The sequence below is a fragment of the Aquarana catesbeiana genome, linkage group LG13 (assembly GCF_042186555.1).
Source record: "Aquarana catesbeiana isolate 2022-GZ linkage group LG13, ASM4218655v1, whole genome shotgun sequence".
Classification (NCBI taxonomy): Eukaryota; Metazoa; Chordata; class Amphibia; order Anura; family Ranidae; genus Aquarana; species Aquarana catesbeiana.
The window spans coordinates 106,741,373-106,759,280 of record NC_133336.1 but is presented as its reverse complement, the minus strand read 5'-3'; the positions used below and the strand labels follow the sequence as shown (position 1 = coordinate 106,759,280).

Below are 17,908 nucleotides of genomic sequence, written 5' to 3'. Positions count from 1 at the left end.
TTTATATTATCTTCACTTCTGCAGTACAGTATAAAGAAACTGCAATGCAAGTAGTGCAAATAGCGAATTTAATGAATATACACTGTAAATCTGTTGCATGTCAATATGAAATTTTTATACTACCGTGTACCAGTTTTTTAACTTTATCACCTAATGACCGTTAAAAAATGCATGCCAGAACTTGGAACCGTGTCCTCATACTCACTTTTCTAGGTAATCATCATTACCTAGAAAAGTAAAATTACTGTTTTTGGTTAATAGCTGTTACTTTAGTAGTCTTAACTCTGTTACTGAGACTGTACTAAGAAACTATTAGAAATGCCAAAAGTAAAGACTGGGAGATATATGTTCACCATCCATTTTCTTTGCTTTCTCTCTCATTTAACAGCCAAAGTAGACACTCCCATTGTCAGCCTGATATCAGATATAAAGGGGTTGTAAACCCTCGTTTAAAAAACAAAAAAACAAACATGTCATACTTGCCTCCACTGTTTGTTTTGCACAGAGTGGCCCCGGTCCTCCTATTCTCGGGGTCCCTCAGTGGCACTGGTGGCTCCTCCCCACATTGAGTGTCCACGTTGGAGAAGCACTCTCCTTGGTGGACATCCGTGCGGGCGCGCTCTCGAGTCCCGCATCTGTGTCCATTCACACAGAATGCAAGACTCTAATCCACTCCCGGCGCCATGTCACTGGATTTGATTGATAGCAGTGGGAAGCAATGGCTGCGAGGACTGGTGTGCTCGTTCCCGGCCGGAGAAAGATCGGGGTCAGGTAAGTAAAACGGGGGGCTCAGGGGGGCTGCAGCACCACAGAAGGTTTTTCACCTTAATGCATAGAATGCATTGAGGGTTAACCATGAGAGTTAAGTCTGGTACACACTACTAGTGCTGGGTTGAACGAAAAAAAACTGACCGCTCCAAGGAGAGCCGCTGTACTAATGATCTGACATTAGTACAGTGATCTACCCCCCTGAGCTGTTGTGTTCTGACAGAACACTCTGATCAGCGCTCTCAACCACTGGCTGAGAGCGCTGACTGGGAGCCAGTCGGCTGCTGGTTTTCCAGTATGCTCGTCTGACAGAAGATGGCCAGGAACGTCGGCCAGTTTTTATTAAACTGGCCGATGTCCCCAACATTCGGCCCGTGTGTATGGGGCTTTAACAAAATAACATTGTTGTTACTTTCAATTCTGCTTACAGGTAGTTAAAAGGACATTGTATTTCTTGCAAGATCAACAGATATTTTCTGTACTTGCTGAAAATCTTCTTAATCTAAAACCAATAAAACGAATGCAGCCACCACATCTAAAGGCTGGTAATCTGCAATATATTACATTTATGTACTTGATTTTATCTTTTAAGTGGCGTAAAGGAAGGGGAGATGCTTTTACTGTAAAGAATTATTAAAAGGTATAGAACCTGTTCAGCCATCCCTTGTCCTAACAGCTATTGGTTAAGGTGCCAAAAAATTATAATTATTGAGGGTACAGTAATTACATAGCATATAGTTTTAATGCAGCTAACAGCTTTCTTATAGACAAAACACATTTATTTAAAGAATTTCCGTAGTGTTTTTCTTACAACATTTGATCTGTCAAGGGTATTCAATGCTGATTTCCACTTAAAGGGGCTGTGGACCACTGGACATTACACCTGTATTATGCTGCATCCCCTAAGCCTAGTAATCCAGGACTGATGTAGTTAAACCCAAATCTCCTTTTCCCTTAAAGGAAGCATGCACACTAATAGAGCATTTCCTGTAAGTATCAAGAAAGAAGACGGTCCACAGCCTGCCGCTCAATTCTAGTAATTATAGTCTATTCCTAGCCAGAAAGTGGCTGTATTTTACTATCCATGTTTCATGCAATCTGCATTCATCACTATTTTAATTAAGCCAGACTTTAATTTAGTGATTTCATCCCAAAGTGTAAGAGGGGGTGTAGAAAAGGGAGGAGGAAGAAGCCGAGTGAGAATGTAATGAGATGAAAGGACAGCAGAAATGAAAAGATGGAATTAGATTGGAGACACAAGCAAAGGATGCAGCCACTGATGGCACGAAGAAAGAAAACCCATGTAAGACACAGAGGAAGAATGTAGCAATGAGAAATCATAAATATCTGTACTTGCTAAAAGCCAAGCTCCCGGTCCTTTACTTCCTCAACATCCCCGATTTTTGGCATGATATAAAGATCTCTGTAAATAAATGTACTAATTACCGATACATGTGTTATATTATATTGCATTAAACTTAATAGAGAAATTGCATTTGTTGTTTTAAACTAATTTTATGAAGAATACAGCAATAAAAAAAGTTGTGTATGTGTAACTGATTATTGCTTGCCTATGTGCTTTGTGCTAAAGGTGTCCTAGGCCTCAGTTGTCAAAGTGTCTGAAATAGGAACTGTCTGTGCTTCCTTACAGACACCAATCCAACTCACACCTCCACTGCAAATTTAAATCTGTGATTTGCATGGCTGCTATTGGTAGAACAAACAGCTTTTCTTTCAGGCATGTTAATGATTTAAGGTTAGGATCCTTTAAGCAAAGTGGAAAAATAAATGAAATATGATATAATAAGAACAAAAAAAATGAGAAAAATCCTAAACTAACTTCTAAAGATTATCTTTAACCAAAGGCAGCCAAATAAAAGTATCTCAAATTCTTCTTAGGAAAAGGTCAAAAATTAAGTTCACTGACTCTATCCAATGACCCCAACCATATAACAAATGTCAAGATGCAATGATGAATTAAAGTGACCGATATCCACTCTACAGACTTTGTCCTATACTGACATATAGGCTAAAAATACCCAGCCTTTTTCTTTTTTTTATCCAAAGTATCTTAGTTAGATCACAGCAACAGCCAAGGTACCCTTGGATGCATACATGTCAAAAACACAAAAATTAGAACTTCAACCACTGAACAACAAATCAAAACCAATAAAAATAAGCTATGATTGTAGTGGGCAATAAAAAAATTAGAAAAAAAAAAGAAACAGCAGGGGGCACTGCTGGATAAGTTTAGTGAACAAGGTAACTTGGTGGAAATGAAGAAGCCATACAATAAGGAATGACTAACAAACGCAACTCCCACAATGCACTGGTCAGTTCTTCACAAGCATACTTATGTCAGATTGACTTTAGACTGCTATTGTCCAATTTCTGACAAAGCAGGATAATTTGGATAAAAAAAAAAAATGAATGGCTTTTGCGGCCCCTTTCACATTGCTCTGCTGAAAAAAACAGTAAAAAAATGTATGTGTGTTATTGGTGCTTTTCCTGGTTGTTTGACTCCCAGCACGCACCTGTGAAACATGTGGCTCAAAGAGCACACCAAAAATGCAACCCACGGTACGCATTTCATGCATTTTCTATTGATATCAATAGGTGCATTTTTATTGCCCTATTTAAACAGCAGCATACAAAACCGCACTGAATTCTGAGCGCACTGGTGTGAAAAGTTCCACAGAATTTAAAGGGAAATCATTTTATTGTATTTTTTCCTGTGCTTTTAGCAAGGTAACAGTCCAGCAAAAACGCATCACTGTGAAATGGCCTTCAATGATTTTATCATTCTTGTTCTTCTACAAAAACATGGTGTCAATTCATGACAGTATTTAAAAGAACGACCAGGCTGTGCAATATTGTAGGTTACATGATAGGCACCTACCTATTCTTTGTAATTGTAGTAATATGTTTTGGCTTCACCAATGGCACAAGAGAAACATGACTTTGCCACCGAGCAAAAAATGGACCACTGAATGGCATACAAAGCAGAAGTGATCCAGTATGCTCCGTGAGACATCCAGGAAAAATTCTCATCTGTAGCATCAATCAGCTGAGACATCCAGGAAGGATACCTCTTCATGAGGGACAATCTGTTGAGCAATATAAACAAATTTACTAGAAAACCCATTATACAGGCTAGTAGCTGTGATTGGTCAATAAAGATTGACTGCAACTGACTGAGGGTCCCAGCAACCCCAACGATCGCAATGTCACCAGAGGGGATTTTAGTTTAGTTTTACAAGACTAACAATTACCTATGTACTAAGAACTGTGAGATGCCTTGGATGAAAATTGCCATTTTCCAAATCCTGGACTGCATGTTAGTTTTGGGGCACTGTAGCAAAACCTATTCAACATTACTGGGAGGATTTTCCTGCCTGGACAAATATGCAGTCTGGCATTCAGAGAATGATAGCTAACATGCAAGGCTTTCACAAAGGCTGCTTTGTTTTCTGATATATTCTCTTGAGAAAAAACTGCACTGAGGGAATAGAACAGCTGCAAATGCAGACCTTTGAAAAACTCTAGTTGCCCGACTTCAATACTTTTCAAGTCACTGAACATGGACAAATATGCAGCCAATCACTTCAGTGAAAGCTCAACTTTATTGAACAAATAAAAAAAACAATTGCTCAGTGTTTCTTAAAATACATTTGCAATTTAGCTGCAATGCTCACCTGGTCTCCGGCACTGTTCCCTACTGTTGCGGTATTCAGAGTTGCACGCTACCCACTCCCCTATTGTAACCTCAGGGTGGCATGGACCACCAGCCTAGATTTAAAGTACTAATGCAAGAACAGTGCTTGCATATCATTATGAGAGCACTGACCTGTGCAAGGGCCACCTACAGCCATGATGTCACCTGTCCAATCAGAGGATGCCTGGAAAAAATGATCATTTAATAATAAAAAAAAAAAAAGTATGGGGGGGGGGTTCTAAGAGGTAGAGGTTTGTGGCCAATGTGCAATAGGACCTTAAATATGTTTTACACCCAAAACCAAAAATGTATTATATTGCAGCTTACCAATCATTAGATGTGGTGGCTGCATTAGTTCATTTCTTTGCTTTCTTCCCTCTGTTTTTACCTGAGTGATCTAGTCAGTAACACACCTCCAGTATTAGTGAGACATCTCTGGATGATGTATGGATTGTTGTATTTATAAAATGAAAATAAAACATTTTGATTACACAAAAAAGAGACATCTCTGGATGAAGGCGCACAGGAGGCATAGCAGACAGCAACATTATCAGTCTGGGGGGAGGGGAGTGGTAAATGTATTAGCAGATTTAAATACACTAACAAACTGAAGCCAAACTCCAGCTCACACTTAATAATCAGCTACGGGAAAGAGTTTTGTCCTTTTGGGATGAAGGTTTTACATGAATACATAAATGTCGATCATTATAAGCACCCCTGCCAGTGCTAAATGGTTTGCTTTATCCGTGTAAACTGATGCATTCTGCTGGGGAGCTTCTGCTTTTGAGAAGCAACAGACTTGCTGGCTGGATTATCAGATGAAAATAGAGGAAAAAAGCCTAAAAAAGAAAACAAATCTAGCCATCACATCTAAGCATTGGTAAGCTGCAATATAATAAATGTTTGCTTTTTTGGTTTAATACTGCTTTAAGTGAACTGCATGCTTGCTCTGCATTAGAGACTCAAGTACTGAAGCCACTGGATCATCACGATACCCATGCAACCGTTATTTTCAGAAGGAAATCCCAGCAAAGGAAGGCTGTGTATTTCTCTCATTACAGGGTTTCTTTAACCTCAAGGCGATAATGAATGTTAAATGAACAGAAAGTTGTTAAACACTGCAACCACAAAGGGCTTAACTAAAATAAAAAGCTAAATGAATTAGACAAGCAGGCCATAAAATTATATATAAGTAACTTATTTACAGATTACATAGAAGCTCTTCGGCTGGAAATGTTCACTGCATGCTCCCAACAAGCTACTTATGGCTCAAAATTGGACCACATCCTTTATGGAAAAGATTAGCCGCTGTTACTGTTAATTAGCGGTCATTTAGCTTTCATTTGGGTTAGTGGTTCTGACCCTGGGGAGAGTGATGTATTCTCTGATGTTTCTGTCACTTAATGTGTGCGATGCTGATACAGCAAAATGAAAGAAAGAACTTACAGTGCTACTTGGTGTGTGACGACATAGCCTGCACAGCATGTGTAAAGTGTTCAAGAGGGTCCTAGCAGCTTAACGACCATAAATTTCCAATATGTACAAAGATCCTGAAGGGCAAATAAGTACAAAGTAAGAGAAAGCCATATCACTGCAACATATCTAGAACTTCTTCAGACTGAGAGGAACTAAAGGGAATAAAATTTATTTATTACAGGTATTTACAGTATATACCGCCAACAATTTATACAAAGCTTTAAGTATATATTGTTCATTCGCATCCACATCAGTCCCTGCCCTCAATGAGCTTACACTCTAAGGACCCTAACTCACATGCACACATACATATACTGTACATAATAGGGCCATTTTGCACAGGAGTCAATTAACCGACTAGCATGTCTTCGGAGTGTGGGAACAAACCAGTGTGGCCAGTGGAAATCCACACAGGCACAGGAAGAGCATGCAAACTCCATGCAGGTAGTATTCCACAGGATAAGAGATCATGTTAAGTTATTAAATAAAAAAAAGATGGAAACTCCAATTAGCAAGCACATGGGGCTTTATCATGCCTTTGATGCCTCAAAGATGCAATTTTTGCATTAGAACATGTACCAGATTGTGGTAGGGGTGGAGATATAGACAAAATACTTCTTCAACGAGAATCAAAATGGATACACAACTTATCTGCTACTGTGCATCCAGGCCTGAATGAGACTTTGAGCTTCAAGCCTTTTCTGTAGGGATTCAGCCATTGTTTATTGAGAAATTAATATTTCTCTGCCTTTATTAATTATTTCTTGTGGATTTTCAATTGTTAAATTGAGGTTGTATTTACTTCATTTATAGTTTAGACTGATTCTGCTTTAAACATTGTGTATGTCTGACTGTTCACAGCACCGTATCATTAAAAATTGAGAATATATTTTGTATTTTTTTTCCATGTGTTTTGGAATCCCTGTTCCGCTTTTCGTGGATATTTATCTTGGTTTCTGATGTTGGAGATTTGGCTGTGGGCTAGACGCATCATATGGACATCCAAGGCGTTTATCCAAACGGGTGAACGCCACCCTAGCTGGTTTTCTCCTGAGTCCCTGTTTTATTTTATTTATGTTCTTTCCAACTGGTTGGGTTTCTAGCCCCTCTTTTTGTTCCATCATCGCATTATTTGATTTTTTTCCCCCTCCCGGCTACCATAGGTTTTCCATCTTGCTGTAGAGGAAGTTGAATGCGATCCTCTACTTCCTCTTTCGCTCCCTTGGTCGCTGTGATGTCACTTCCGGCGCGCCGGAATGGATGGAAGTGTCATTTCCTATGCGACTGGTCTCTGGCCTAAACCAGCCAATTGTGTGTCCTCAGACTATGTTTTGGCGCCAAACGGTCTGAAGGGGGGTATAAAAGGAAGTAATCTTCAGTCACTGTTAGGTTCGGTCCATGCAAGGAGGCATGATGCCTAGGGCTCCAGAAAACAATAGGTAAAGATCAATTTGGACTTCATTACTTATGTCTTCATCCAAAAATATTTTTTTTTCAACTTTGTTTTTGTATTTCTTTTTAAGAGAGGTTTGGAACACTTTGAGAATCTTTTAGATTCAAATAGTCTATTTTTCTCCCTCGTTTGCAAATGGAGCAATTGTAACCTGCTGGTGATATCAAGACCTTGATGGGTTCTGAAAAATTTATTGAGGTAGGCTTTTATTATTAGGGAGTGTGTTTTTGCACCCCTTTTTTTTTTCAAATGTCCAAATATTTATTTATACATATGTTTGTTGTATATTTACCTTCAATTCAGATGGACTTTCAGTTCTTCCCAGTCAATTATCCTTCTCTATGATGCTCCCAAATGGCCCTGCTTGCCTTTCCACAACTGTTAATGATTGTACTTTTGAAATTTTGAAGGTTGGTGCCGTGGTCAGAACATGTTCACTGTTTATCAGTTTATGATATTAAAATGTAGGATTGTTGTTTGTTGTTTTGTATTGTATGTTTTTTCTAAATTGTGTTTTTTTCTGATCTGTATATTTTTCTATTATAGTGATCAATCTATGCATACAGAGTTTATTGTAACAGAAACTCCTGAAGAAGCCGTGAATGGCGAAACATGTAGAGATAGAATTATACTTCTGTTGATATTTGTTACTGATGTACTGTGATTTTACTTTTTTTCACTTATGTATTTTTAATCTAAATAAATATTTTCTATTTTTCTAATTTTTGTTTACGTTTGCGCTTGAAAAGTCCCAATTTCTCCTTTTTCTATGTTATCCATGCAAGTAGTGTCGTGGTTGGGATAAGAACCGGTGACTCTAGTGCTGCTATATGGATGTACACTTAGCTACTGTGCTGCCACCTGTTTCAAATGTTTCTAAGCAGAATAAAGGGAACAAACCTTTTACACACATTCTAAATCTAAAATCCAGCTGCGTTCTTGGACATAGCAATTCTCCAACTTGTAGACCACATAATAGTTGTAGGTCAAGAACTGTGAATACATTCCGCTAATATGTGGCTCTGCAGAATGGCTCATCTCCCAACAGGCTTCCTACACAAGCCTTTTAAACATTTACCAAACAATGTTAAAGGTTTCTCTGCTAGACAAGCGTTTCCAGAAAGGATAATTTTTTTTTAGATTTATTGCCAAAACTGTTAACATGATAGGATATATTTTTGCCTAAGTTTTATGGTTCTTGTTAGGTTCAGGTTAAAGCAGATATGAAGCCTAGGGTTTACAAATATGCAGCTTGTAATACAAGCATGAGCAAACAATCCCTGTCGCACAGTTAGGTGCACTGCCGAGGAGAGTTTTTGTTGTGAGGTCAACTTTGCATGTGGTTCCCAATAGGTGGATTACATATCCACTATTCAGACCAAATGCGGGTACAAAATCCTTCTTCAGGCTCAGCAGACCTGAGGGGAACTAGTCTCTCAGAGCTCCCCATTAGGCTCTGCCCACCAAGCAGACGCAGCACCCATGGAGTTGAGTTGCTGGGTGGACAGAGCCTGATGGGGAACTCTGAGACTGTTCCCTCATTAAAACGGGATTCCGGCCACTATAATTTTTTTATTAAAGTCAGCAGCTACAAACACTGTAGCTGCTGACTTTAAATAAGTAGACTTACCTGTCCTGGGTGCCCACGATGTTGGCCGCCCGAGGCCGACCCGTCCCTCGGCTCTCGGGTCCCGGCACCGCCATCCTAAGAAAGGGAAACAGGCAGTGGAGCCTTGCGGCTCCACTGCCAGTTTCCTACTGCGCACGCACGAGCAGCGCGGCGATCTGTGAATGGCCCCGTGGTTTTCTGGGAACACACAGTTCCCAGAAGGCAATGGGGCCGCTCAGCCAAGAGCAGAACAACACGCCGCGGAATAGGAAGAGGCAGATTAGGAAAACTGCCTAGCAACAAGGGTTCAGGTAAGTTAAAAAAAATTTTTTTTTTCAAATGTTTTTTTTGTTTTTTTGTTTTTTAAAGATTTTTCATGGTATTTTCTATTTTAGGGTGGCCCTCCACTTTAAGCTCTGCTCAGAGCTGTCAAAAAAAAAAAAAAAAAAAGCCGACAAATGTTTATCAACATTGCTTTGCACTGAGAGATAAACTATAAACATAGTCAGTTTAACCACTTAACCACTTCAATAGAGGACATTTTTACCCCCTTCCTGCCCAGGCCAATTTTCTGCTTTCAGCGCTGTAACATTTTGAATGACAATTGCACAGTCATGCAACACTGTATCCTAATGAAATTTTTATATTTTTTTCCCCCACAAATAGAGCTTTCTTTTGGTGGTATTTGATCACCTCTGTGGTTCTTCTTTTGCGCTATAAACAAAAAAGAGCAACAATTTTGAAAAAAAAAAACACATTATTTTTTACTTTTTGCTTTAATAAATATCCTAAATTAAAAAAAAAAAGGTGTCCTCAGTTTAAGCCACTATGTATTCTTCTACATATTTTTGGTAAAAAAAAAAAAAAAAAAAATCGCAATAATCGTATATTGGTTTGCACAAAAGTTATACCGGCTACAAAATAGGGGATAGATTTATGAGGCATATTTATTATTATTATTTTTTTTTTTACTAGTAATGGCAGCGATCTGCGATTTTTATCATGACTGCGACATTGCGGCAGACAGATCCGACACTTTTGACACTATTTTGGGAACAGTGACACTTAAACAGCGATCAGTGCTATAAATATGCACTGATTACTGTATAAATGTCACTGGCAGGGAAGTAGTTAACACTAGGGGACGATCACGGGGTTAACTGTGTTAGTTAGGGAGTCTCCTCTCCCCTGACAGGATGTGGATCTGTGGTTTACACACACAGATCCACGTTCCTGTTCTGTCACCAGCAATCGCGGGTGCCCAGTGAACACTGCAGCCGCCAGGCACGCGCATCAGCTCCCGAGTGACAAGACAGGCGCGTGCCCCCTATACCACCAGGAAGCCAAGGACTTCATATGACGCCTGCCCGGAGGGATAGAGTGTTCCTGCGGATGTCATATGACAATGGGCAGGGATAGGGAAGTGGTTAAAGACTAGGCCCATTCTGACACTTCATGCTTACAAGTTAAAATCAGTATTTTTTTTGCTAGAAAATTACTTAGAACCTCCAAACATTTTATATTTTATTTATATATATATATATATATATATATATATATATATATATATATATATATATATATTTTTTTTTTTTTTCTTTTTTTGCAGAGACCATAGAGAATAAAATGGCGGTTGTTGCAATATATTACGTCACACTGTGTTTGCACAGCGGTCTTTCAAACGCAATTTTTTGGAAAGAAATACACTTTAAAATAAATTAAATAAAAACTAAACAGAAAAGTTAACACAAGAGAAAAACTGAAGCCGGGCACAGCACTGGATTTATACAAGACTTAGGTAAGTGTTAAGGGGGTTAATCACTAGCCTACCGCCGACTGTCATATGACAGTGGGACGGTAAGGCTCTAGTTCTGGGTGGACGTCATATGACATGAGCCCGTTTAAACAGGGCATGCGTGCGATCGTGTGCGCGCAGCCCTGTACTGACGGTGGCGGCGTGTCACCGAGACACCGCTCGTCACCGACAGGGGTGAACAGCCACTGGGCATGGCTGTTTACCACGTGATCGGCCGTGATGAAGTCACAGCCAATCACGAATGGTAACTCCCGCATTGCACAGCGCATGCGCGCGATCGTGAGCGCGCTGCACGTGCACGTCGGTGGCGGCGTGTTCCCAGGAACACTGCTCGTCACCGACGATAGTACACAGCCATTGGCTAGGGCTGTGTACCACGTGATCGGCTGTGATCCATTCACAGCCAATCACTAAATGTAAACATAGAGCTGTCACTAGCTGTTGCCAGCTCTTCTCTCCTCACACACCATTTCCAGTGTGAGGAGCGAAGAGCCAGCGGCAGTGAGTTACAGATCTATGTTTAGTAGTGTCTGCACCAACACCACACCTGTCCCATCACCCCCCCCCCCAATTGTCATCTGTCACCCAACAGTCACCCCATAAAAGTGCACCTGTCACATAAGAGACTGCCCTCAGTGACCATCAGCGGGGCAACCGTCACCCATCAGTGACCGTGCCTTGTCACATATCACCCGTCACCCACCAGTGACCGTGCCCTGTCACCCGTCACCCATCAGTGACCGTGCCCTGTCACCCAATGACCTTTAGCAGTGCACCCGTCACCCATCAGTGACCGTGCCCTGTCACCTATCAGTGACCGTCGCCTGTCAACCATCTGTGACCATCACCCATCACACCATCATCACCTCTCAGTGAACGTCACCTGCCACCTATCGCACAGCCCACCAGTGACCGTCACCTGCCACCCATCTGTCACCCGTCGCACAGCTACCCGCCACACAGCCATGTCCAAAAGAGTATATACTAGTGAGGAGGCGTTCCAGATCCTATCCATGACTGATGAGAGCACCGGGGAGCTCTCATCAGATTCCAATTCCAATTCTGATTCCGAATCAAATTTGGCATTTGAAAAAATCAATAGTAATGATTTGGATGAAGAATGGGTCCCTCCTAAAAGGGCACGACACTCTGGAAACCAGGCAGCCGCCAGCAATCAGGATTATATTCCCAGGCTCAGTACCAGCGCGATAGGCCCCAGGAACAAAGGCCCAGTATTAGCGCTGCGCCAGCAATAGACCCCAGGAACAAAGGCTCAGTACCAGTGCTGCCGCCAGCGATAGGCCCCGTGCACAAATGCCCAGGCCCAGTACCAGTGCTGCCACATCACATCTGAGTGCCACCACAGGAAATTCAACTCCCCCAACTACTGGAGTGCCACATCACCCAAGAGCCAGGGCTGCTACATACATGCCAGATGGTCTTGCCAACCCAACATGGCTGCCTTCCAACTCGGGATCACCAATTATTCCCCTTTTCACAGCACAGCCAGGCGTGCAGGCCAACACCCAAAATTTCACAGAGATTGATTGCTTTCACCTGTTTTTGCCCGACACTATGCTGCAATTTATTGTGGACCAGACAAATTTGTATGCCCAGCAGTATATTGCCAGCAACCCCCAATCATCTTATGCCCGTCCGTTTGAGTGGAGAGATCTAAATTTGGAGTTCAAATTGTTTTTTGGCCTCACACTAAACATGGGGCTTACAAAAAAAAATTAAGGACATGCCTATTGGTCCACCAACCCCATCTACCATATGCCCATGTATTCTGCCGCAATGCCCAGCTCCCGATATGAGATGATTATGAGATTCTTTTATTTTAACGACAACACCCAGTGCCCTCCCCGCAATCATCCAAATTCCGATAAGTTATATAAGATTCGGCCGCTGATAAATTTATTTTCCCAGCGATTTGCAGAACTCTATGTCCCCGAGAAGAATATATGTGTGGATGAGTCCCTGGTACCATTTTCAGGCCTGCTAGGAATAAAACAATATATTCCTAGCAAAAAGGCCAAATATGAAGTAAAATTTTACAAGCTCTGTGAGAGAGCCACAGGATATCTGTATGCATTCTGCATATATGAAGGAAGAGATTCCCAGCTCCAGCCGCCTGAGCGCCCGGGCTACATGGGCACAACTGGAAAAATCGTATGGGACCTGGCTTACCCACTTCTGAAAAAAGAATATCATATTTACCTCGACAACTTTTATACCAGCCTGCCCCTTTTCAGACACCTATATATCGAAAAAACCCTGGCCTGCGGAACCTCAAGAAAAAATAGGAAGGGCTTCCCACAATCTATAGTAAACAAAAAGCTGCAAAGGGGGGAAAGAGCAACACTGAGATGCAATGAAGTGCTGGCCTTGAGGTGGAAGGATAACAGGAACGTGCACATAATGTCCACCATTCACGATGACACTACAGTTGTAGTTCAGCGAAGAAGAGGTCCCATTGAAAAACCGACACGTGTCCAAGATTATAATCTCTACATGGCGGGGTGGATTTCAATGATCAAATGATTCAGCCCTATTTGTCAATAAGGAGGTCCCGATTCTGGTACAAGAAAGTAGCAATTTATCTCATCCATTTGGCCGTTTACAATTCCTACATAGTCTACACAAAATCCACAGAAACCCCCTCCCCCTTCCTAAAATTCATAGATGTAGTAGTCACATCCCTCATCTATCAACAAAGACCCCCCCCCCCAGAAGACCTTCGCTCTGATGCTGTTAGCCGACTTCATGAACGCCACTTCCCGTACAACATTCCACCATCGGAAGCAGGCCGAAGACGGCAAAAAAGATGTCACGTGTGCAGCAGAAGAGGTTTTCGAAAAGATACCAGCTTCCATTGTCCCTCCCAACCTGACCTTTGCATTGGTGAATGCTTCGAACTTTATCCTACATCCCTAAAATATTAGCCCATATTTTCCCCATTTTCATCATCTGTGCTGACCATTTCCCATGCTTCCCCAAATAACCATGCCACAGCCTTCCACGTGAACTGACCCTGGCCTGTTTTGTGACTATGCCTCTGCCCACCGTTTGGACTACCTCCACGTGAACTGACACTGGCCTGTTTTGTGGACTATGCTTTTGCCTACCGCTTGGACTGATCTGTTGCCCTGCTACTGTAGTACACAGGGGTCTCACATATGTGAGGGGCTCCAGAATAGTTTTTCCGGATGGAGAAAACAATTTTTTTTGTTTTCTCCGGGTTTTGTAATTTCCGGATTAGGGTCTGGAGTCCGGAGGCTTCATAGAGATTTGGGTGGGTCGAAGCCTCTACCCCTGTGCCCCTGTGCACAGGTCTTACCCGATTGCGGCCCTCAGCCTGCTGCTGACTTACTGCCATCATGCCTTTGCCTGCCACATGGACGGACCACACCTCTGCCTGCTACCTGGACTATGCAAATAATTAGCTGTAGCAAGAGGCAGTATGTTTATGAACGGCTGGAGAGCGGTACAATAATGAGTGTCTGCAGGTAACAGTGTACCAGGACCAATATTATGGCTGTGCTGGCTGTCTCTGCCTGGACAATTTCTATGGACAGATGCTTTGGCTGTGCCGACAACATCCTTGTGTTGACTATAGACAATATTCCTGCCTGCTGCCTGGATAATTACTATTGCTGTCGCTAAGCACATCATTGACTGCTGCCTGGACCAGTGCTCTCTTCTGTGGACACTAAAAGCACAGGTAATACTTTTTTTTTACCCTTTCCACAAAAGAATGTATTTTGGATTGTAATTCTTGGTATGTACATGCTATGTGTTAGAAATATGAAGGGCCTTCAAAAATGATAGGTTGCCAGGAAATTATCTATGTAATGTATGCTCCTAGAACGCCTGATGGTGCTACTTGGATGTTGGGTCTTTGTATGTGGCCAGGCTGTGTAAAAGTCCCACACATGTGGTATCGCCATACTCAGGAGGAGTAGCAGAATGTATTTTGGGGTGTCATTTTTGCTATGTATTTGCTATGTGTTGGAAATATCTTATAAATGGACAACTTTGTGTAAAAAAAAAAGTTTTTATTTTTTTTCCACATTTTCCAAAAACTTCTGGAAAAAAAATAACCGTTCAAAAGACTCATTATGCCTCATAGATTATACGTTGGGGTGTTTGCTTTCCAAAATGGGGTCATTTTGTGGGCAATTCCATTGTCCTGGTGCTCCAGGGCCTTCAAAAATGTAAAAGGTGGTTGAGAAATGAGATGTGCAATTTATGCTCGTAGATCGCCTGATGGTGCTACTTCAATGTTGGGCCTTTGTATGTGGCCAGGCTGTGTAAAAGTCCCACACATGTGGTATCCCAATACTCAGGAGGAGTAGCAGAATGTATTTTGGGGTGTAATTTGTTGTATGCATATGCTCTGTGAGAGAAATAACCACTTAATATGATAATTTTGTAAAAAAAAAATCTTCCTTTTGCAAAGAATTGTGGGAAAAAATTACAACTTAAAAAAACTCACCATGCTACTTACTTAATACCTTGGGATGTCTAATTTCTAAAAAGGGGTGATTTGGGGGGTATTTGTACTTTTCGACATGTTAGTACCTCAAGAAATGAGATTCATCTGATGTACTGAAGGCCTGATCAGATGTTTTCAATTTTCAGTGATTGGCACCATAGTTTGTAGACTCTATAACTTTCACAAAGACCAAATAATATACATTAATTTGGGTTATTTTTACCAAAGATATATAGCAGTATACATTTTGGCCAAAATTTATGAAGAAAAATTACTAATTTGCTAAATTTTATGAAAAAAACAAAGAAAAAGGCATTTTTTCACAAAATTTTCGGTCTTTTTTTATTTGTAGCACAAAAAATAAAAAAAACATTAGTGATTAAATACCACCAAAAGAAAGCTCTATTTGTGTGAAAAAAGGACACAAAATTCATTTGGGTACAGTGTTGCATGACTGAGTAACTGTCATTCAAAGTGTGAGAGCACCGAAAGCTGAAAATTGGTCTGGGCAGGAAGGGGGTTTAAGTGCCCTGTATTGAGGTGGTTAAGTTTAGGTGTTACGTTTTTTTACCTTAAAGTGACGTAAAGTGTAAACCACAGACATGAAATATGAACAAAGCATATCCCTCTATAGTGTGTACTTGTCTCAATTTAAGAGCTCCAAGTGTCATTTCTGTCTGCTGCTTCGTTCCTTTACTATCAGCATGAATAATTTCTGACAAGTTTCCTTGCCACCAAGAGAAAAAAGGTGACAGGGGAGGGACCTCCAGCAGATTGACATTCTCAGCTCTGTTCCTGTGTGAACAGGGGTGGGTCTCTTCCCTCCAATCAGCTCTCAGAGATCTCACTGAGGTCTGCAGTGTGCAACTTCAGCTCTCTGCACATTATTTTCTGACAGCTCAGACAAGCTTTATGAATTCTGGACTTTGACTAGATGTAGAGAAGAGAATGCTGCAGATAAACAGGAACTTATGTAGGTGGATTTGTTTCATCTATGTGCATCAACTGAAGCCAGTCACTTTACTGGGTATATGTAAGGGTTTACAACCACTTTAGTGCAGAGAATGCATTAAAGTTAAAGACCCTTTGCCTTTACAACCAGCTTTGCATTCTTTATTTGATCTGAATAAAGTTTTTAAATGATTTCCCACCTTTATTTAAAAATTATGATTTTTAGATTATTTTTTTCTTTAACACTTTAAAAAAAAGCATACCAAACATTACTATATGCAAGCAGACTTAAATATATCAAGCTCAAACCAACAAACATACCTTAATCATCTTTAGTAAGCGATACAGGTCCTCAACCTCATCTCCTTCTTGGGGAGTATATCCTTTTCCTGTGTTCAGGCTGGCACCAGACAGTGTAGCACGATACAGCGGTAACCCCATTGCTTCTGCATAAAGATCCAATGCCTGGTAGCCAACTGTTTGGTACATGTAGCTGTCCAATTCATCCACTGCAGAGAGAGATTTAGAAAAGGTTTATAAAAGTTCACCACAAGAAGAAAAAAAATCAAGACAAAGCTGATACAAAATAGTTCAGACGCTCAGATGAAGGGAAATCTGGGTCCAGAATAAATTGACATTGTTACCCATATAAAGCAGGCATCTCAAAGCCCATTATGTACCTAATAGGAATCATGCACACAAAGCTCTGCTTATACAGGCGTACAGTGCTTTTTTTATGCCTGTAAAAGAATCTGTATTTTAGCCTATGTGGCCACACATAGGCGTTTACAGGCGGTGAAAAAAAAAAAAAAAAACACCACCAAATGGTGTGTTCTGAGAGGAGCTTTTTAACAGAAAAAAAGTATGCACGTGTAAACACATCTAGACGCACATATACATAATATTTTATATTACACAGGGCTAAAGAAACATTGGTAGCCGCAGCAGGCCCAGTAAGCCCACACCAGCTGCTTCAGTGAAAGAGGTAGCTCAATGCCAAAGCAGGTCTCTCCACTGCTTCGCCCACGGAGCTCCTTCACCTGCCCCCCCCCCCAGCTCTCCTCTCGCTTGCTCTGCCTGCTGGGCTCTCTCCTCCCCTGCTCCAGCCACCCGGCTCTCTCCTCCCCTCAACCGCCGTCCTGGCTCTCTCCTCCCCTCAACCGCCAGTCCTGGCTCTCGCCTTCCCTCAGCCGCCAGTCCTGGCTCTCGCCTCCCCTCAGCCGCCGGTCCTGGCTCTCGCCTCCCTCAAGCCGCCGGTCCTGGCTCTCGCCTCCCCTCAGCCGCCGGTCCTGGCTCTGGCCTCCCCTCAGCCGCCGGTCCTGGCTCTCGCCTCCCCTCAGCCGCCGGTCCTGGCTCTCGCCTCCCCTCAGCCGCCGGTCCTGGCTCTCGCCTCCCCTCAGCCGCCGGTCCTGGCTCTCGCCTCCCCTCAGCCGCCGGTCCTGGCTCTTGCCTCCCCTCAACCGCCGGTCCTGGCTCTCGCCTCCCCTCAACCACCGGTCCTGGCACTCGCCTCCCCTCAACCACCGGTCCTGGCACTCGCCTCCCCTCAACCACCGGTCCTGGCTCTCTCCTGCCCTCAACCGCCCGCCTGGCTCTCTCCTGCCCTCAACCGCCCGCCTGGC

The 17,908-nt window shown here is 42.1% G+C and overlaps 1 protein-coding gene across 2 annotated transcripts in view; it reads right to left on the bottom strand.

Moving 5' to 3' along the window:
- Nucleotides 1–17,908, bottom strand: part of DPH6 (diphthamine biosynthesis 6) — a 198,109-nt gene that overhangs the window by 162,600 nt on the left and 17,601 nt on the right. For both annotated transcript variants that reach the window (XM_073609884.1, XM_073609883.1), the window contains exon 3: nt 16,608–16,795. In XM_073609884.1, coding sequence (XP_073465985.1) covers nt 16,608–16,795 — 188 coding nt within the window. The remainder of the gene's footprint in view (nt 1–16,607; nt 16,796–17,908) is intronic.